The following is a 23,278-nucleotide window of genomic DNA, read 5'->3' as shown; positions in this document are numbered from 1 at the left end:
ACATTAAGATTTACTATTTCATTTTTACAACTGATCAATCAGCATTCTGTAAAGCTGAGCATCTCACTAAGATGTCAGTGTAAAAAAATGCACTTGAGTATTAAAACACTTATCACTGTAACTGAACACAACCCAAGTAAATTAATTAATTCCATTGCCACAGAACATACTGGAAGAAGTTCAAAATTAGAAAACACAGGATAATTTTTCTTCACATATTTGCCTTGCTGTTCAGCTGGATAAAAATTAACATAGCTGTGTTTTCACTTATTATATGTAATAATAAGGACACAGTAGAAATACCATAAAGGTAAGGTGCAGTATTTGCCTTAATGTAAAAAAAACAAAGGAGGCACTTACAAAATATGAATGCCAAGAACTACAGTGTCTGAGCCCAGCCAAGGAGAAAAAGTATACAAAAGTATATAAAAGTTGAAAAATATACTGAAAGCGTACAAAAGTACACTGAAATATCCATTTTTAAAGAAGTCTAAAGAGTGTTATGAACAAAGGAGTCATCCTTTAAGTTTTTTCCTCTGAGCTTTCAGCAGGTTAATACAGACAAGTAGATAGATAAATGTTACTTTGCATATAAAATTGTCAGCCTGAGAGCATTCCGAATTCAGCATTCTGAATTAGGATCATGCAATGTAACTTGAGCAATAAGTAAGCCAGAATCACATGGCTTAATGTGTATTACAACCAATAATACTGAGTGCTTACTACTGTGATTTAACTTTATTACTTTCTTCTCTTAGTGCTTTTGTTTTTTACTAAAAGATTTATTTATTTATTCATTCTTTTATTTATTTATTTACTCAGGAGTGCTATCTGAGAAGCCAGTTCTCTTTGCACTTGGATGGGAAGAATCTGTCACACCACAGATTTGTTTAAAATCATTAAAGTTCATTGTATGAGTTCACCACCTGCCTCTTGCATCTTAAATTAACTACTGACTCAGATATAAATCATAACAGGTTTCTAAAGTTTCCAAAATATTGTCTAAAGAACAAATTTAAAACCCAAACTGTAAGCAAAGCAGTAGCTCAGTCAGGGGAAGAACTGTGCTTTTTGTGCTTTGCTGCAGAAGGACATCAGCTTTCCCAGAGAGTATTGGTTAAAACCCACCACACATGGACAGAGCAGCAAAGCTCACGAGGTCAAAAAATATTCACCTACCACACACCACAAAGACAGGATCTGGGTGTTAGTAGCAGGCAAAAAAAAACAAAAAAAAACAAAAAAAAAAAAACCAAAAAAAAAAACAAAAAAAAAACAAAAAAAAAAAACAACAAAAAAAAAAAAAAAAAAAACAAAAAACAAAAAACAAAAACAAAAAAAAAACCTTTTCACACAGACCACAGATTTGAGCAAGAGAGAACGAGCTCTGTCAGGGAGGGACGTGCTGGATCCTGCAAGTCCAAAGGTGCTGCTCCAATAAAACTCCACTAAACTACCAGAGAAGAGGAAGCAAGGAAGCTCAGGCAGATTACTAAAAAAAAAGCTGATCAGAGCTGCTGGAGGTTGTAGTGCTTTCCTTTAAAGAGTTCTTAATATTTCCTGACTTAGAGTACTAATGGTCTACTAAAATTTGGAGAAATATAAACATTTTAACATTATGATTACAAAAAAAGGTACCAATAGCAAGTCCATATAACAGCTCAGATGGAATTTCCATTGTATTTATGTATTTATATGTATTTATGAGGTGGTTACACACACTGTGTGCACTCCAGTAATAATGAAGCCTGTGCTTCAAATGCTCTGTTGCAGCAAACTTTGTGTAATAGCACATGGAAAACAACATTTTCACTTTTGCTGTGAATCAGTTATGTTATCTACCTGCAACCATTTATTGTACTAATACAAAACTGCTTGCTTAAAATAAATATGTGCACACCATATGTGCATGTCTTGTCTATTTATGTGTACAGACAGCATATATGCATGGACACAGACACATATTTGCACACAAATAAATTTTATAGGAAAGTGAATAAAAAAATAAGATTTTCTACAACTTTGTTTTAAGACTGTTTTTAACCTCTATGACTCATTGAGTGTAGGGAAGCTTGATTCCGTGGTTGTAGGGTTTTCTACCATCCTGTCTCTGGACCTCCCCTCACTGAAAATAATTTTACATGTACAGATTTCATAACCCATGTAATTTTACAGGTACAAATGTGTTTACACATCTGTGTTTACACATACAGATTTCATATGTATGCATCCATCTGTGTCCCATAGCCATGAAAAACAGTACCTGAGAGAAATTCCTTGAAAGTTTGAAGAACTCAATTTCCACTTTTTTGCTTTGTTTGAAGACTGTGGTTTTTGGATAGTTCACTTATTTATTTGAATGCATTTCAGGAAATACTTGTCCAGGCTATTAACCAGCCAGGATAAACTCTTTATTTGTGAATTATCACCCACTTTTAAAGTAAGAGATACCACAAGAGATGTTACCCGGGCCTGAGCTCTCTTGCAGAGAACAATCTGACTGGGGTGTTTGACACAGGACTTGTACAAGGCTCGTGCCACCTCCCTGACCTGTGCTGGGAGCCTGAGCAGCTCTGCCTGTGCCTCCGTGGAATAAATCTGCAATGGTGATTATTCCATGCTCGAGCCACCTGTCCTAATGAATAACACCTCCTGTGTAGCCGTTCCCAGATATTGGAGTTGGCTACTCAAGCTTGAAAGACAAGTGGAGAAATTAATAACTGGTGCACAAGCTCCTTAAATGGCACAGGGGCAAAAGAGGGAAAGAGGAATTCACTGCTGTGTCTTTCCTACAGCACTGGAAATGGATTTGTGGGTATCAGAAGCCCTGCATCAGCATGAACCTGAGCAGACACACAGGGGAGTGGTACCACAACTGCATTTTGGTTTAAATTATGAGTCCTTGAACACTGATTATAATTTTACTTCAAATTTCTGAAATAGAGAGAGGCAGAGACTTAAAAATTGAGTGCAAACTTACAGAGGTTATTTAGTAGCTGAAGAAAACAACCAACTGTCCCTCATCCTGATCTAATACAGCATCACCACCACATTTTCTCAATTATTATCTTTAAGAACAAGAAATTTTCCAGTAAATGGGTGTGTATATTTCTTAGCTTTTTGAGTTAGCACTATTTATAAAGGAACTCTGGTGAATACACACTAAATGGCTTTGCCAGTCATTTCCATCAACAGCTCCTTCTGAGCCAAACAATCTGACGGTCTGGGAGCTTTTGCTACTTTTTTGCCAAACAGCACTGGATTGATTTGTTAAATTCTGTAACACAAACATGCTTAATAGCAAACAATGTCACAGAAACAGACATTTCAACGGCCCCTGGAAACTTCAAAATGTGCTTTTCCTGTGCTTGAAGTTGAAACAAGTAAGCAATACTGTTGTCTTCTTAATTTGTTGATTTTGGTTTTCGTCCAGACATGCAAAGACCAATCCAGTGACATGCAGAAAAACAGAATTCATTTGTTCAGCAACTTCTCCAGCCAACTCTGTGTTATACACAAAGATAAATCTGTTAATGCTATTGTATATTGAAGATGTTTCTCTATTGTACTTATCTGCTGTGTCACTAGAAGTTATTTGCATGGAGACTTAATAACACCCTTAAATGAAATTCAAATGGACATTAAGCATACATATAATGTATTCTTATATCCAGTACATGTGTGTTTCGATTTTTTAATTCAAAGTGACTGACTGCTGATGAAATTGAGTTAGCTAGTAGGTTTGTAGGGGTAATAATCAGTCACTCTGCAAATTATTCTATCAAAGAAAAAGCCAGAAGTACAGACACTTTATTTACACAGGCCTCTCCTCACCACCAGAGCTGGCTTGCCCATCTCATCTCTCCTGCTCAAGTACTTGGAAAAGCAAAAGCATCTGCTCTCCAGTTTTAGTGGATAGTTGAACACTCAGGGCAGGATAAAATTGTATGTTTATTTTTCAACCCTGCTTATTATGATAGACCCTCCCTTTAAGTGCTTCCATTCTCAGCATTTATTATAACTAGAGACCAGTACCTGCAATCTTCTGAGCACCTCCAGCTACTTCCTTCTATAAAAATGTAATACCATTGATATAATACAAAAACTAGTGATCCATTCTACTTCAGGGAACACTCCTGCACCCATGGCCCCACTTCCCCAGCTCTGTTCCTCCACCACTTTCTATGACACCTCCAAATTTTGTCGAATGTCACTTGATTTTGCCACTCTCCCTGAGCAGATCTCTGCCAAATTCCAGTGCCTGCAGGTATTGCTACAGAAAAAAAAATTACAAGATTACTCACTACATAAAACTGGTTTTCTGTTATAACGTCCTGCAGGTCCACTGCAACCAGTGAAGCTTCTCCCATTTACATGGCTGAGAATTGAGCACATTCCCTTCAGGAGCCAATCTGACCCCCCCAGTCAGAGCAGGGCAACTGGGCAGCCACTGCTTTTGAACCTCATGCAGCTGTGTCCTGCACTGCCACAGAACCCCAAACATCACCACTGCTACACAATTTCTATTTATTTCTTTGTTATTGTTGTCTTGGGCTCTGGAAGGGGCTTTTCTAAAGACCCTGTTGTGATGGACACGTAACACCAAGAGCAACAATTCTGCTGCTGTAGTCTATGAGCAGATTAACCTGCTTTACTACTTCCTTTCTAATTCCTTTTTCAAGTTTTTGATTTGCTGAAAAACTGTTTAAGGGAGAAAAAACAAGGATCTGCCCCAAAATCCCAACTGTGGGAATGTTTGCTTTCTTTGGCAGCACTAATATTTATCCCATACTTACTAGGAATTCTCCTCTGTGCTAAGAATGTTGGTCTTACAGCTCAAAGATCTAAACATGAAGCATTTTATCAGTATTGTGTTTTTCTCCCCCCTCTATGCAACTTCAGAGCAGTTAGGAAAAAGAAAACATTAAAACAAAAATCACCGTCTTCGAGTGTCTGTGAAAATTTATGTACTAAAAAGCAGCTGTAAAATTTTTAATGTTTAAATTAATGTTTTATGTTTACAATAAAGACTCTCCAGCCATGAAGGGCTTTTAAAAGCTACATGCTAAATACAAGCAAAACCAAAGCAAACAATAACACTCCCATGAAGCCCAGCTTCAACACACAAAATGGCAAATAAGACTTTTGTGCACACTTCCTAAGTTTCTGTGTCTTTTTCTACAAAAAAAGAGCCCTTAGCAATGTCAAAGCCACAAAAAAGAGCTGGTTAGAATGTGAAGGCAAAAACCTTGTAATTCCTTAATAATAGGTCTTTCTGCAATTCTGAATGTATTTGTGATGGTCTGGTTTAATTTTTTTTATTTGAATTGTGTTATAAATAAAACAGCTTCTCTCCTCCCCCTCTTCTGCCAGCTGTAAGCACTCTGTCCTCCAATAAAGGTTGAAACAAATGAATAGGTTTAAAAGAGACCATTATGCACTTGCTAGTGCAGAGTGAGGAGATGAAATGTTGCCAAATCATTCTCCTTTTAAAATCAATAGGAATTCTTGTTATTGGATTCAATGGGGGTATAATTAGGTTCTACACTCACACTCTTTCTTGACAATGTGGGTTTCTTTGCCTCTTTCATTCCCGTTTCTCTCTCAGATATGGAGAAGTCTCGCTGTTCCAAGGCGCTCTCAGTCTGAGCAGCATTTTAGCCACTTCTCCCCTGAAATACTTGTGACACAGCCTGGAGAAGGCAGAGTGAGCACAAATAACCCAGATTACCAATCCTGAAACCCAGCTGTCGGTTACCAGCAGAGAGAGCCCAGCCCACCACCCCACAGACACGTGAAGCCTTGATCTCCTGTGTTCCCTGCCCACCCTCCCACCTCTCCAGAGACCTGGTCAGAGCAGCCCCACATGCTCAGCCACCTTTTCCATTTGCAGCCCAGCTGGGTTTTGCAGGTCCTGCTGCAGGGATGATAAACACAAATATATTTAGTTTGAATCAGATCTAAATCTGTCCCACAAGTCAAAATTGTTTTCAAAGCCCCTGTCAAAGTCATTCCAAGAGGACAATATAAATAACTTCCCTTTGTAAGGGTCACATAAGGAGGACCCAGCATTTGCCAGATCTGAATGCTGGGCTCCAAATCAGCCACTGTGAAGTCTTGAGTCCACTCCCAGCAATCTCTCAATGCAAGTTATACATGACTTTCTACACTTGCTTTTATAAATAGTGCACTGAACAACAGCAAAACTGTATAAAGCCACATCATCCCCCGAAGTCCAAGAATTCAGTCACCTTTTTCAATCTTTTCTACCATGCATAGATCCTTATGCAAATAGTTTAAGTCTTATCCACATTGCTACCTTCATAAATTCATTTGTCAGCCTTTACTTTGTTCCTAAAGAAGGGATGCAAGAGCAGTCTTTTAACTGTTTCTTGGTTAGAGGCAGTTAATAAAATTACTTCACAGCATTTAAAATGCTGAATATCCTTTTCTCTATTCTCTAGAAACAGGGAAAATACACTATCAAAACCAATTCCTCATTTTTTCTCTTATTTGTTTGCAGTAGCAAATCTTTCTCATGTCAACTATATTTTTTAAATACACATAAGTCAAAACAATTAAAGACAGACAGAGATTATTTTAGATAATTTTAGATTATTTAGCTCTTCACATATGTAACACAATCATCTCAAGATTTGCATGACTAGATTTTTAGAGACTCTGTGTGCTCAGCTCTTCCTTCCAGCCTTTGTGCATCCACAATTAATTTCTCTATAATCACAATTAATCATTTTTTAAACATGCCAAATATATACACAGCTCTTCTGTAGATGAGATATTCCTACTGCAGACTATTTGTTGAAAACAGATGAGGACTTCAGACATTTTATTAGTTCATATTAGGGCTGTGACAAGCAAGCCAATTACATTACACATCAGAAAAATTAAGATATCTTGGTTTTAAAGCAAACTGATGGGGCAAAATGTTTTGATTTTCATTTAATTTTCCCCAAATTTGGAACCTTTCATGCAAGCTTCTTCTACTTGTGCTGAAGAGAGTTTGACAGAAACAGGATCTATGGACAGAGAGCAGCAGGAACAGAATCACAGTGAGCATTCCCAAACATCACTGGGGATGAAGGAGCAGCAGCCCTTTTGTACCCAGCGAGGGTACAAAGCTAAGGGCAGTAAAAAAATATAAGAAGCAGTGACATTTTAAAAGAAACTATCCCTCTATGGCCTTGTCCACAGCCATAACTCTAGAAAAGAGCTCCTTGTCTAACGTGCCCTCCAGGATTAAGAAGGCAGAGATATCCTGCTATATATTAAAATTAGTATTTCTTGGCTGTGAATAGTTTCAGATTGGGCTCCTCATGTCCTGGACATGATTCAAATAAGCAACTTCTCCACTGGGTAATTTAACCTGCTCGTGTGCCTGGTAGCTAAGATTTACTACCTCATCATTTCAGTTAAAATTTCCAAAATTAGGTTTGGACAGAGGAAGGAACACCAAGAGCAGATGCAGCACCACTACATTACAATGGGGATGTGAAACAAATATGAATGGAGTAATTCCTAACTACTATTTATCTTCAAATTAAAAACAAATAGGCACAATTAAACCCCAGGGACAGCAATAAGACTACCTGCACTTTCTGAAACCTCCCTACAGCAACGACTGCAGAGTACAAGTGGGATATTTTCAGTTACTAAAGAAGGGATTTGACAAGAATGCTACCTGAAAAACCTGAAAACAGTTAAAAATTTATTTATCATCTGTATTTCAAATTAGCATTAATAACACAATCTGAATTACACATGGAGATTTTACCATACAGTACTTTCAAAAAGAGTTCAATATTGCTGTCTCTTACTACAAACAAAAAAAAATAGATGTGGAGATGAACATCTTCATGAACATCTCCCTTATTATAGGAAGAATTGAGTAGTCCAACTTCAGGACTCTTTGCCTCCCAATATCCCCAGTAATGTCCTGTACATGTCCTGAGAGTTCCCAAATGTAAGGAAGACGTACATGGTGTTTCATTTTCCTCCCTCCAATTTTTATTCCCAAGATGCACCAAAAAGGAGCCCTTGGCAATGGATTCTGACAGCAGAGTATTTTGATGCAGTTTGCATTGCCTTCTGGAAAGAAAAAAATGGCCTTAGTTGGAACAGTATATAGGAAATATTAAAGAAAATTCTGTAGAATCAGTCATATTTTCACTCTACAGGCACATTTTAAATTATCATTTTTACACAAGCCACCTACATACAATCCAGACTTTACTGCTGGAGAAAGTTTGCACTACTTTACTCTCAAGATACAAAGATTTTCTGGAGTTCCTTTCTCTCTCTGCCTCTATCTAAGGTATTTGAGCTGGCCCTAGGAGGGGGACATTTTGCCCTTATGTTGTTCACTGCTACAATCTGTTATCCTCGAGAATGGGAGGGCACCAGATCTCGTGCCAGTTATCCTCCCAAACCTCTAATTAATGTTGACAGTAAAATACTGGCCACAGCATTAACTACATGATAAGAGAGGGCACTCCTGAGGCTTGCACATCCCAATCAAGTGGGTTTCATTAAAAAGTGTCTCGTTACCAACAATACCAGAAAATTGCAACATTTTCTTAAATTAGCACTAAAATAGAGATTACTCACTTTGTACTGTTCTAGATGGTGATTTGTCTCTCTTCTCTCCATTTCATTCCCTCTCACCATCCCTAAATCAGATGTAAAACTTTCTTTTTCTGCAATGGGAGGAGAGAGAGGGGGAAAATACCAACACCAAAATCTCAACAACTCTGTATTTAGGGTAAGCCACTTGCAGCATCACAGCTTAATGAGCCCCAAATACAGATGCACTCATCAGCTCCTCCAAGCAGTCGTATGGCCCACAGTTCCTTCAGCCCTGAGGCACACCAAAATTTGTACCTGTGAGAGAGAAACCCTCTCAGGTATGGGCCAATAATGCAGTTAAAGCTTGGTTCCTCCCATAGCTTCCAAAGAACTGGGTTTATTTCAGTTCCCTGCAGTGCACAGTGTCAGTCCATTTACAGCACTATTTACATTAATGCCTGATCCAGAAATCATCCTGCAAATATATCAGAACTGTTTCAGGGATAATAAGGAAGAACACTGTTTTGCAGCAACACAGTGTTAAAAAGCAAACTGATTCCTTGCTCTGAGAATATCTTTGCAATAAAACTCATGGGTTTAGATTGCAATATCTGGTAGGACATATGCATCATGATATAATGTCCCCATGAACACAAGTCTGCCAGGCCCAGAGCAGCCCAAGTCCCAGACACATCTCATCATGGCAAACCTCAGGTAGGCTGAGAAGCAAATTGTTTCACAGGGCATTCTACTCCTGGAAGAACTTCCAAGTGTTTCCTCTTTCCTCCATAACTCGCCAGTCTCCTCACACACCCAATACAGATACAATTGTACTTAAATAAAGCAAGCACAGCATCTTCATCTAAATGTTAAGGAAATATTTATCAGCACAAAGGCAGTCTCAACCCATACAGTGTTTACAATGGTTTTTATCTTCAGGCTACATTAGGATTTGCTGTGAAATGGAATTTGCAATGACTTGTGAATCACTGCCAAATGTGGTTGCACCAACCATATTGCAAAGCTTTGCACAGCAGTAATCACGGGGTACATCTAACACTGGGAGCAATTGGTACAGAAGAGCAGTAAAAAAAGATGGTCTGTTCTTCTCTCACTTAATCCCTTCTGTTGAGGCACTCTGAAAATTCAGAATAAAATATGAACTAAGATAACAGATGCCCTTAATGAGGCCCTCTGTTACTCTACCCGAGTATCTCCGAAAAAATAAAATATATAGATGCTGTTTCAGCAACTAAGACAACAGAATTACAGGGAGCAGAAAGTTTGTGATTCTTTGGGGCAGAGGGTTATCTCACACAGGAAGGAATAGTTGGTGAGCTTGGAGACACTGACACAAGCTGCAGAATGCTAAGATATCATCTCCCTTCACTTCTCAGCCTGCTTCTCTTGATATCAAACCCCACTCCCCTCCTTAAAACTGGAGGTAAATAAATAACTAACTGGGTAGATTAAAAACATGACAAGGTAATTTCTGCCTTATGAGAAAACCTATATGTAAGGAGATTTTAATGCAGAAAATTGCTGCTCCTTATTTAAGGGAAACATTCCCACTTAATCTGATAATTACACCTAGCTCATCCTCAAATGTATAAACACAGAGTACTGGATCTGATAAAAAAGTGCAAAATCGATCTCATACACTTTTAATTCCACAAACCAAACAAATAAATCACTCTAAAGACTCTAAAAGATCTCTCCAAAGTCTCCAAGATCTCTCAAAAATTAAAGTCATTTTAGACTCAAAAATCTTCATATTTAACAGCATTTTGGCAGCTGTGTGTGATCCACAGAACATTCGTGACAATTTCCACTTGCAATGCACAGGTACAAAATAGCATTTCTGACTATGCCAGTATAAATGGCATTTGAACAGGCTGAGAGCACTAGCAACCTGCATCTTCAGTTTTTTCATAAGATTATGCAGTGATGAGCCAAACTTTGCAAAGTGCAAAATCTTTCATCTGCCAGCAAATATTATTTGGCATTTGCTTATTGCTGAAGAAAAAAGATTCATCAATGATTAATCTTAAAAAATAAAGTTTTATACTCAGTATCTTTCCTGAGAATAAAACATTAAATCTAAAGTTGCTTTATGGATCTTTTTCATAATAGAGGTTTATTGTCTTCAAACAAAATTAAATACTGTATTGAATAGAAAAATGTTACAAACTAACTAGTTTGCAATACAACTGGAGAAACTTAATGAACTAATTCCTGAATAATTAAAATGCACTGATTTCTGCATTCCCAAGCATCATCTTTTAATATCACTAAGGTACTCTGTGTACTTTTATATGGTCAGATCTCATTTTGATCCAAGGTCCAATCTGAACTACCCTCAGCTGCCTCTCTTTACAGCATGTTATTCATAAATGTTGCATATGTTCCTCTATTCCTCTAAACCGAGACATGATAAACTAGTGAGAGGCTCAGAACTGGTTGCTGGGGATTTACAGATAACAATAAAATGCAAAGAATCATTTTAAAATTCAGCACGGGAAGCAATGATTTTAAGTTCTAAATTGCCATCAACAACTATCACTTATTTAAGTAAAACAAGAGAGGAGAGTCTCAAAAGAATTGTATGTGTGTCACTCCTACCTTGACAAAAAAACTCTATTTTTAATCTTACATCACATATCACAGGAGGTCTCTAGTCACTTCAGTATGGTAGGACAGAAAAGGGGGAAGTTATACATTTTCAGGCAGTAACAATTTAAAATTAAGACAAGAACAAATATTGTTAGTAAAAGCAAAAGACAGTGAGGAAAGCACCTCAGCTTGTGGAATAACAATATCGTTAAATAGAAATTGTTGTTTTCTGAACACAGTCATTTTATAAAATGTACAGTAAAGCTTTTATATGTAAATTACTCAAACTCAGAAACCTTTCACTTCAAATTGAATTGAGACTAGCTTGAAGAAGAACACTTTAGCAAAAACATGCTTAAAATGAACAAGATCAAGAACAACTAAGGTGCAGACACAATGTTTTACTGGGAAAAAAATCCCTGTAAATAAATATTTGATTGATGCATTGCTAACAAAAAAGGATAAAAAATTGGCTTCAAATATATTTAGATAGCCTCTTAATACATGCACCTGCCTTTTCTGATTGTTTGTTAAACTATGTATTGCCACCAAATACATAACTGTGTTACATGAATGATTAAAGCCACTACAATAGAACTACATTATACAAATAATCACATTTAAAAGTTCCCTTCTTTAACATACTACAATAAAGCAATTTTCCCTCAACTTCTGAACTAAAAGTCATATGATATAATCACTGTAATTTTAACTTTCCAACATCCCTTAAAATAATCCACTCACATCTGGTGGTCAAACTTGAACAAATGTTCTGTACCAAACCTTCACACCAGGTACTCCATGAAGGTACTGAAGGCTGGGAACTGTGTTTACAAATCCCACATGGATTGTAAAGGACTTATATATGAAGCAAGTGCCATATCTGTTGTTTAAATATCACATATTTATATTCATGTTTTCTAGCAAACCTGGGCATCTCTAATGATGTCCTTCCTGGAAATGCCAATTGACACAGAGCATGTTATTGGAATGCCAACCTCATATTTTTATTTTTGGAATAAATTCCTGGTAATTTAAGCACTTTGACAAAACTAGCTGCAATCCATATGTTTCTATTTGAATCTCTGTGACTGTGTTGGACTCAGCTGCTGTACCAGGGCCATGTGCAGCTGAAACTCTCTGGTGGCATTCTCACTGCTGAGAAAGGAGATGAGGTGGAACACTTAGGTACCTGACCATGGGTAAATAAAACAAGAGCTAATCATTGGGCAAATGGAAAGGAAAAGCAAAGCTAACTTCAAGAAGAGAATATAGCCCTCACCAGAAATTAACTTACACAGAGTTTAGTAAAACTCTCTTGCCACAGTAGCAAAGAAACAACCTCTTTGTAAGGCTGTGCCCTCAGTAAAATTATTTTGAATTCAGTTATTGATTGTATGCTTCCTCCTGTAAGAATATGGAAATCTGATTTTATTCCATGCTTTCAGGGTAATTATCCTTTTAGATTTGAACATGGCTACCAATTACTGTAAGAGCCAGGGAGATATTTATCCTACAGCAAAACTTGGGCTTCAGTTTATGGGTTTGTGAGGACAGCAGGTAAATTTAAGCAATGACCAATAAAAGAGACTGATCCTGCTGGCCTTTGTAAACTAAATTGTCATCTTCCTCACATCAGCTATGTCAGGCTTGCAAAACTAATTCTAACAAAAAAGATTAAGACATCAGGCATTAAAAATAGATGTGAAGCCTATTAAACTTCAAGTGCAATGTACAATTCCCATAGTGTGAGATCTCCTCACCTGCATTTCCCACCAAGACTGACAATAACGAAAAACCCAAACCAAAATACAACCTGGTGATATTTCTTCAGTTATCAGAGAAGTACTCACCTGGGGTGAGTGAATGAGCAGAATTTTGAAAGATGATATTATTATAACTAGAAGCCAAAAACTAAAATACTATTATATCCCTTGCTAACTGATATTTCAGCTATTAATGCTGAACTCCATCTAACTTACCTGAATGCTTTTGCACTGTTTCTCCCTCTCTATTGCTAAATGTGTCTACAATACCATGAAGGAGACTTAGGTATATTGCAAAGGTTATATTTTAAGATGATATGGGATGGCTGCATTTGACTTCTAAATCTTTCTCACTCTACTTCAGAAAAGGAATCAGAATGCCACACGGTTTTGCCACAGTATATCTCTTGGTGAAAGCAGACAGATATTTTTAGCATAAAAAATGACATGAATTTTTGAACATTTATTAAAAGCAATATTGTGGAACATTTTAGGAAACATAACCCACCAGAAATCTATTCATGTTCATATCTAAAAAAACAATATTTTTCTCCCCTGAGTAAAATGATATATCTAATGACAGGAGACTGAAATGCTAAAAGTACCATCAGTGCTTTCAATCACTCTTGTTCTTGGTTGTATTTCACTTGTGTGTACAGGGGGCAAACATGCCGTCCAAGCTGCTGATAAACAACTTTGAGTTAACACTTATCTCGATTTTTTAAAGATAATATTGTCAAAATCTTTCTACCACCATTATTACAAATGACTCTTCCCAAGACATGTGCAGCTGGGCTGTGGCTGTGTGTCCTTTCTTAGGGGAGGACAAGAAAGGAAAGTTTCATTTCTATAGAGAAAGTACCCTTTGCTCAATGTAGTCAGATACTGTAGGCATTTACAAATAGGAATGAGGCCTTACTCTTGATCTGTTCCAGTGACAAAGGCAAAACCTTTTAGACAAAAGTCTGTCTGAGAAAGGCAGATTGTGCAATTCACATGTTCCCAGTTCCCTTAAGGCACCCCCATCCCTTTCCCTTTAGTGATGGTTGACACTGCAGGGGAAGGAGCAGACCTGGATTCTTCAGTTCCTCCTGATAAAATGCTCCATTTATTAACTTTATTACCCAAAAGAAATAGTATTCTGTTTTGCCTTCTTTATACATAACTTTCTCAAGCTTGCTTAGAGAAAAAAATCATTTGGAATTGTGTAAATGGTCAGAATACAGAAATTCCACAAAATTTGTTGTGACATTCAGGAGAAATAAGGCCAAGCTAAGCTAGGATGCTAACAACAAAATTAGAAAGCAGAAATAATTACAACTAAAAAATTAATTTGAACCTAGGAACAGAGTGGCATAAATGAAAGAAGGACATAACTTCTCTTTCCTCTCTTTCCCATGCTAACTTGCCACATCTTATTTATAGTTTTTGCTCCTTGTCTTATTATACTTACTGCTCCTACTGAAGAATTTAGGAGGTTAAGCCATGAATCAGGGCCTCAACATGCCAGCAGCTCAACAAACACTGACAAAAAATGGCAAGTGCTCCAGGACATCCTTAAATGCATTGTTACCAGTGTATTTTCTGTTCTTCCTATGACTTCAATATATAAATACTTAAAACGCAGAGGTATTTATAAGAGTTACAGTATTCCTGTAACTTTCTGCATCAGAAGCAGGTTAGATAACAATACAAATGCTGTAAACAATGTGATAATTCAGCCTCCATTTACCAATGATTACTCTGATAACACAAAAAACCAAATTATTTAGGATACCTAAGCAGAAAAATAAGGGATTTTTTTCCCTGAAAATAACCTAAAGAGAAAACTCCATAAAAATATGAGCAAATCACTGCAGCAGCCCAGCAGTCCTGGCAGTCACACAGATGAAAAGACCCCCAGAAGGGGCAGCACCACCTTTCACCTGTGACACAGCCACAGGGGCTCTGCCCCACCAGTCCCCACAGAGCAGCGAGCGAGTTGTTGTAATGAAGAGCAGAGGTATACAGCCTTTATCAGATGAGAGGGGATTTGTCAGAGATTAATAGAATTCCATTGTAATATCCATATCTCACAAAGGCATACTCTGACAGGGTCCAATTACTTTCAACAAGCTGGGCCTGCTACATGGACCCTCTGAACCGGAATGGCCCTCCAATCTGTATGCTTTCGTTCAGACAGATAACACCAACGTGTTTCTCTCTGTGATCACTGCCTAACTTAAATGAGTTAATCTCGTTTTCCAGATGAATTGTTATTTTGTCTCCCGCAGGCTGTGATTACCGGATAAAAGTATTGTGTTAACAGGAGGGCCAGGGTCTTTTCAGCAGCGGATTCCACATTCAGATAACCAGCCAGAAAGGCTTTCCATGCTTGCTTTTTTTTTTGCTTTTTTTTTTCCTAATGTGAAGTAAGAGAGTGGCACTAACAGGAGAAAACTGTGAAATGACACAGAGATAAAGCTTCCCAAATAATTACGTAACTTCGTCAGAGGTCAGAGGGGCAGTTTATCTTCATATTTCAAAAGAGCATCCCGGTGAACCAATCTCATTTACAGCCTACCTCTACATATTTTAAGATGTTATTTGCCTTTCACTTCACGCCTGCCCTTTCTTTCTCTAATGGCCTTTGTTTCTGAAGCCATTATAATGTGCTTGAGAAGTTCACAAGGGAGCCTATCAGAATATAAATATTTGGAAGCACTGAAAACTATCTGGGCAGGAACAGAAAACAGGAAGAAAAAAACAAGCCCATGATTTCACAAACAGTTCTCTTCGACTGATGAAGCAAGAGCCATATGGTGAGAGTTACAGTCTACAGCACATTTTTCTGAGATAATCTATTTTCTCAATGACAGCAGTGAGATTCTTCATTTCCTTTTCTCAACAAGATGTGAAAAAGGAAAAGCGCCACTCTAATGTTAATTTTTTAAAAAGTACACCATGGGTGGGAAGAAGGATTAACATAGGAGAAGCACCTGGCTAGTATAGGAAACACCTGATTGTGCAGTTGTGCCTTGACCACCAGGACAATCCCTTCATGGCCAAGGATTCATACCTGACCCCATTTGGGCAAATTCCAACCCACCAACAGCAGCAGAACCGCACAAATTACATCAAGTCCGTGTGCCTTGTGCATTTTCATCCATACACAAAAACACCAATGAAACTATGCGTTATTCCAGCATCTAGTGCCACAAGGTAAATAAAATTATGCCTCTGAATGCAGTAGATTTCTCCAGTGGCTCTCCCAGTACGTAGATCCGAGTTGCTCCTGAGGTGGGTTATGCCAACAATTCGGAAACAAGATGCAACATCCGATCGCTGGCACCGCATCAAACGCTGCCCATGAGGTGCAGTCAATAAGCTCATGAAAGCTTCCTGACAGAAAGCCACAACCTTTGACTGCAAAAAGCCAATGTCTTCAGCAAAGTCTGAATGAGCATCAGTGCAGGATGTGTATCCAAAGCACACAGTGGGTGTATCCCCCCCCTCCCTCTGTGCACAGGTCTGGGGCAGAGCAGACCCTTCGAGTCCTGGGCACTCAGTTCTGCAGAGCTGGGGCCTGCAAAGACCATCACAGCTTCCTTTATGCTCCCGTGCCCACATTGCCTTCCACAGCAAAGGAGAGGCTGAAAGTGAAAAGCAAATCTGAGGAATATCAGTCTCTACACAAATATTTGGGCTCCATCTTTCTTACACGAAGAGTAACTGCCCTCAGCAGGTATGAACACCATTCACAGGTGAACAGGTAAATTAATGAAAAGGTGACACATTTTGGAGTTTCTAAATTACAGAGTTTAAATACTTCTGTATCTCATAAAGAGGTGAAGAGTCTATGCAGCTGGAACTGCAGCCATCATATCACTGACCTCCATTTTGTTCAAGTTGTCAATGTTCTCGTTTCTGGCCAGAGACAGTAAGTTCAGCCTCTGTACTGGGAATAAACTCATAATCCATCATTTAAAGGTCCCTGCTATCTTTCAAAATGGGTAGGTGATAACCCAATGGTTCACATTCTCTCATGAAAACAAGCTGTATGCATTGCATACAACAGAATGCAAAATGTCCCTACAGTGTAAGCAATCACCTACTTAGGGTGTAAAAACAAAGTTACAGCAAAAACATGTCTTCCTTCAAGAAGGTGAGCAGAAAAGATGGATTTTACACATAGGAGCTGTCCTCAGGTGTATAAGGAACCACATTGCTTGCTGGGCTACAAAAAGCATATTCCAGTCATCTTCTCCACCCAGCATTGTGTTTTATTCTGCTCAGCAGGAGACCAGTGGTGCTGCTAGGAGAGTGTGAAGGGCTCCTATGCATCATCATAAACAAGATAAGCAGAATTATTTCCTAAATTACAAACAACTACAGCTATAACAAATCACTGAGGGGAGCAGGGGATGCTGTGGGCACAGTGTGGGCACAAAGACGTGAGCTTTTAGCAGATTTTGTCAATGCTGGTGTGACTTTGCCTTGTCTTTGTCAGAAGAAAGAAGGAACAGTATTTTTCTATCCTTTTTTACAAGTGTTTTGATTGCATTGCTTCTCTCAACTTAGTCTAGGAAAGGCTAGGTCTCAGTAGGGATTTCAGAGGCCATAGGTTCCCTGAGGTATATCCTCAGAAGGAGGATTTTTTTTCCCCTTTTTCTTTTTTTTTTTATCGGGGGGCCTAATTAATAGATCAGAAATGGGAAAAAAATATGAATAAACATCAGGCAGTGTCATTTGGAGACTGGTCACTTGGACTAACCCATGCACAACTTGGATGACACGAGCACACAAGGGATTAAGGACTGCTCACATCCTGGGCTGGGGTTTGTGCAGGACACAGCCCTGACATTCAGCTCCTTACATGGAAATTCCCAGTTACTGGTCAATAGTCCTGTTCCAGACCTCAGCGCGAGAAAATACTGCTCACAATAACAGAAGAAAACACTCCTCACAATAGCAGTGCTTTTCCAGAAAAGCCAACACTGGTGTAGCAGAAATTATGCTAGTATGAAGTTATGTGAATTGGTAACAATGAAGCTTGAGCAGCATGAAGGAGACAGACAGTCAGAGACACAAATTAAAGAAATTAAATCTCAGATGCAAATTAATTTCTCATTCATTTTTCTATACACTGGTGCCACAAAACACTTGGCAAAAGTTGCCTTGAAGGTAGCAGCTGGAAATTATATTGTTTCAAAAGGTGAAAATATTCTCTACAGAGAAATTTTAAACCCATAAACTTTTCCTTTTGTTAGTTTGTATTTTGTTTTGTTTTTTAATAGTGCATCAAAGTGCATGCAGAGCTGATCCATTAATTGCTACATGACTTTATTTTTTTAAAACTGCCAGCCTGCTTTATTTGGTGGTCTTATAAACATAAAATTGATAAAATGGACAGCTTTCTTTCTAAGCTAGCTTACAACTCTCCTTTTTTGAAAGCTTCCTAAACATGTGAGCACTCCATAAAAAAGTAACTGGTGCATGCAGAAGCAATGCAGTTCACAAATGAAGCAGTATAATGTCAATGGTTTGAAATTGTTCAGTCTCAGTTGTTTTCCAAGTCAATGCACTGGCAGTCTTGCCTGAATGCAACTAGTCAATAGAGAGAAAATAAATAGAGCATTTCCAGAATTCACCCATCAGCACTGAAAAGTGTCTGCTTACTATTACACAGTTTTAACATGTCATAATCGTTTTTCACAGTATAGAAACCCTCCTTATACTTTGGACAAAGACTGAATGACTATTTTAGCACCCTATACACATCTTCTAATAGAAATTCGAAACAAACTGTATTGACTATAGTATTTTAAGTGGTGTTATTAAAGTAGAATCTGAATCATTTAGCCTATTTTTAATGCTACATCATGAATAAAAAATTATAATTTAGATATCTAAAAGCAGAGACTTCTGTATTTGGATTTCTGAACACATTCATTTCTGTAATTACCTATATATTGAACAAGCTCCCGGTAAGAGTTGAACACCACAATTTATGCACAGTGTTATTCCCATAAAGAATTCTATTGACTATTAAGTTGGACAGGTTTTGCTCACACAGGTAAAAGCTTTAGTGGCACAGCTCTGTGACTCTGAACACCCAGACATTAAGCAGCAGAGAAATACACGTGTCCCTTATCTTTCTATCTTCTATTTCCCCCATGCTGTATGACAAGTGCCATGTCAAATAACACCACGGGGCTGAATGCTACACAAAGAGAGGGAGGAAGCAGACAGGACAGACACATTGCTGCACTTTTGGGGAAATAGAAAAAAAAGGTTCTGCCTGCTTCTCCAGGCAGCTATATGCTAAATTGCATCTAAGGTGCTATGCTTACTTAGATAAGGTCCTTGCAATGTCACATAATTACAGAAAGGATCTGCCATAGCCTGAAAAATGAGAAGTATGTCTTTTCCAATCCTCTGCCTTGTTATCTGTCACCTGGATGAAAATCATGTGAAAAAAAAAAATAAAGAGGGGGAAAAAAATTCCCCTTCAGACCCAAGAACACACTAACGCCCACGGATATAAATGTTACAATAAAAGAGCAGGACGACTACTAGCAGAGCTTTTATAGCTTAACAGTATTTTGACAACAAATGTTCATATTTCATTTGAAATTTATGAAACCTTTGTGCCTGTAATCCCATGAGCAGCTACATGGTAAATGAAAGTAGCAGGCAGTCTAGATTAATAATATTTTGCTTCATACTGGAAGAACATTGTAAGGAAAAGAAATCTTGCTTTATCTGTTCTCTTTCTCTTTTTTTTTTTTTTAAGTCTCTGTATTGGAGCCAATTCAGAGCTTTAAAACCTGCCTGCAAATATTCACAGATGCCTTATTAATTTATGAGAAACTGAAGGACCCATCACAAGGTATAAGCAAGCAATTTAGTAATAACAAGTAGAGGGGTATGATGCATGGCAAAATACCACAGCTCCTAGTATTAGAGAGCTGCCAGTGGTTTAAATCAAGTTCAAGGGGAATACCTGGAGTAAGCTCCTGTACTTCATATGCTAATAAAAAATTGGTATGGAAAGAAACCATTGCCCTATGAATCATAACCTTTGCTTTCACATTTTCACAGTTTAGACATACATGTATGCTAAAAGCCCAAGTGTGGCTTCTTGCACTTAAATGTCTAAGTGTCTTTTTCAACAGCTCCATTTATCTTCAAGCACATCCAACAAAAACTGTCAATGTTTTCTACATTTTTAAAGTAGTCTCTCAGTGTAAGCTAACATGGCAAATACGATGTGGGCCTAGAAAGTAGATATTTATTTTTGTTAAATTTTTTATACATTTTTTGAACTCTCATGTGGACTGATCTCACATACATGGGGTAAATTAGAGTGGTAAGATCACCCTGATGTTTGTGTTTCAAATAACACAACATTTTAGAAAAGGTGATTTAGTGGCACACAGAAGAAAAGAAAAACACCCACCAAACCTACAGACTTGGTTTTCACGGCCATACTGCAATTAATATTTGCCACCCAAACCCAAACATGAGAGTTATGTTGTTTGCATTCTTTGCTCATAGATGCACTACAGATTGTCAAATATATTAGCAACCAAAGGAAGCCTTCCATCAGCATCTGTGCTGAGTGGATTCAATAACAGTCTAACCAATTTACTATAAAACTTTTATAGAAGCATTATATACTTGCATCAGGTTCACAGTTTTATTAATTTACACAGATTTTATGGTTTCTTGAAGTTCTTGTCTCTGAAAGAATGAACTGATACTTGAAGAAAGCTGAGTCTAGTGAGAAAATGATCTGCTTAAACACCATTCAGTCTCATAAAAGAGTAACTATACAGTAGTTATACCACCATCTACATTTCCATATTTATAAGAACTGATATAGGTATAATTGGTTAATAATGTCTGTGCCTTCTAATGCAGAATAAAGTAAGTTTTATTGATAAGTTTTGTGGTTGGACTGCTGATTTGGAGAGGAAGGGGAGGTCTTGAAGGAGAGTAGGGTAAAGGGAGGTTTAGAAGATTTTTTTTTGCTTTCTAAAAATGGTCCAGAAAATAATTGTGCCTCTGAGTTCCCTTTAAGGATGTTCCAGAGCAATAAATTAATGACAGGAGTTTTCTTCCTTTCCAGAGCAAGACTAAATCATTTACATATTTAAAATTAATATATTTTATGAAGTGGGACTCAATCAGAAAGCAGCTTTGTATCCTGCACCAGCTAAATTCAAGAATCAACTAAACTTCTAGTTGAAAGTTTGGTCTGAAAATCAGATCTTGCACAATGAAGTATGCACTGTAGCATACTGTATTGCTTATGACACCAGAAACTATCCAATTACTGAGCAGCTCTCCAGAGCCCAAAACCCAACTCCATTATTTGTCCTTACAGAGCAATCCCATGACAGAACATCTGTAGCTATTACCCCACAAACAAGCACAGCCTATGTAACAGTGTAAGAGAATAAAACATGAGAAGAGTGTGCAGTAAAAGCTTGCAGTGCAGTGGATTGTTGCCTACAGGTAAAGCAAATGTGTTTCCTAAGAGGAAACTCATCCAGGACCTGAGGAGTATCAGGACCATCAGAGCCTGAGCAATGTGACAAAATGAACATGGGGTCCCATCCTGCACATGTGGATGAGCCCTGTCAAACACATTGCTCATAGAATGTGTGTGTATATAGTAAATAGAAGTATATGCATAGAAGTACAGAAGTATATATATTTTTATATATATATACTATTTCTATGTGTATATATAAATATATGTGGCAGGCATATTCTTCTCTCTCAGGATTTTTTCATAGAGGAACACAGAGGAAAGAAAGAGAAAACAATTTCTATTTCTGCTCCTTGTTTTTCTCATGTAGAATGTATTTAGAGAATTGTTTACCTGGGGTGATTGCTTGATTGGATTCTGGTGAGGATTGTTTGAGCCTGAAGGCCAATCCAATCCAACTGTGTCTGGACTCCAGCGAGAGGGTCACGAGTTGTAAGTTAGATATGGTAGTTAGAAAAAGTAGGTATGTAGTTTTAGTATCTCCTTTAAATAGTATATTAATGTATTATAGTATAGTTATAATAAAAAAATCATTCAGCCTTCTGAACTGGAGTCAGACATCAGCATTTCTTCCCACCAGGTTCAACTGCACTTACAATAAATATATATATATACACATTCAGAACAGAGCATGTGTGTGTGTGTCTGTGCACTTACAAATACTTCTGGATAAAGGAATGGCTGAGAGAATTTCTCAGTGGAATCAGTTTGGAATGTCCTTGGGCTAAGACTGAGCCATCAAATCCTCTTTGTGACCCTCACCCAGGGGCTGCACTGCATCCCACCATCCAAAAGAGTTTCTTACTCTGACCAGGCACTGGGCAAAACACACCTTGAAGACAGATGGAATCTCTTTTTATGGGTTTAGTTGCACGTTTGCTTAGACTGTCTTGCTAGCTGAGTAAATGGGTTGAAGCCAGACAGTTTGCTAGCTTGTTTATCCTCAATTAAAACTAAAGTGAAGTTGTAATGCCAAGGAATTGAGTCTGCTTAACTTGGGCTTGCTCTAAACCCTTTTTTTTCCAGCTGCTTGACCTTTGGTATTACCCCAAGATATAAACAAAAACTTGAAAAGTGTTCAATGGCTCTTGCAGCAGTTCCAGAAGAGCAACTCCAAGAGAGAACTGTCAGGATTTTGAAGTATCTTTGTTCCAGATACCTTTTTATCATTTTCACATCATGCTTTTTACTAATAGTGAGATAATCACAGCTTCAAAAAAAAAAAAGGCTACACCCAATTACAAAACCAAGTCCAAGGAATTCTGTAAGGTTAATTTCACCATATTTTCTCCACACCCAAATTAGCTGAGTCAAATTCAGCTAATTTATTATTAAAGCAGTATCTTCAAAGGTGTATTTCCTAAAAAAGATATTATGTCATGCATACTGTATCTGCAAGCATCAAGAGCTCTGTAATGTGTGCTGGAGAGAAGGGCATGAGGAGATCTGATAAAATTCAGGATGCTTAATGTCAAATATATAGAACAAAAGGAGAGTCTTCTCCAAGGTATGACACAGACAAGAGTGAACAAGGGAAGGAAGTCAATAAGAAGTTTTACAGCAGCATCAAATAGATCCCTATTTCTGTAATGCATATGATTTCACTTATGTGAATCCCCTATGTATTTTAAGACCACAGTTTTTAAAGGGTTCAGTTGGATGCTTCCTCTACCCTTCACCCCTGTGCTCTGAGCCACAGATTGTACTACAGGCATTTCTATTTTAAAATAAAATTCTGCTCCCATTTAAGAATTGTATTTATGAAAAACAAGGAAGA

General features: G+C 37.8%; 1 protein-coding gene across 2 annotated transcripts in view; it reads right to left on the bottom strand.

Moving 5' to 3' along the window:
* The window catches only part of WWOX (WW domain containing oxidoreductase), a 484,520-nt gene that overhangs the window by 221,148 nt on the left and 240,094 nt on the right, over positions 1 to 23,278 (bottom strand). Inside the window, exon 9 of one of the 2 annotated variants that reach the window (XM_053986992.1) lies at positions 8,673 to 8,714. The exons of the other annotated variant lie outside the window; for it this stretch is intronic. Within the exon in view, the coding sequence (XP_053842967.1) occupies positions 8,688 to 8,714 (27 nt within the window). The 3' untranslated portion in view covers positions 8,673 to 8,687. Of the gene's footprint in view, positions 1 to 8,672; positions 8,715 to 23,278 lie in introns of those variants that run through there. 2 annotated transcript variants of the gene reach the window in all.

This window comes from Vidua macroura, chromosome 11 (assembly GCF_024509145.1).
Source record: "Vidua macroura isolate BioBank_ID:100142 chromosome 11, ASM2450914v1, whole genome shotgun sequence".
Taxonomy (NCBI): Eukaryota; Metazoa; Chordata; class Aves; order Passeriformes; family Viduidae; genus Vidua; species Vidua macroura.
This window is presented reverse-complemented; position numbering and strand designations above follow the sequence as displayed.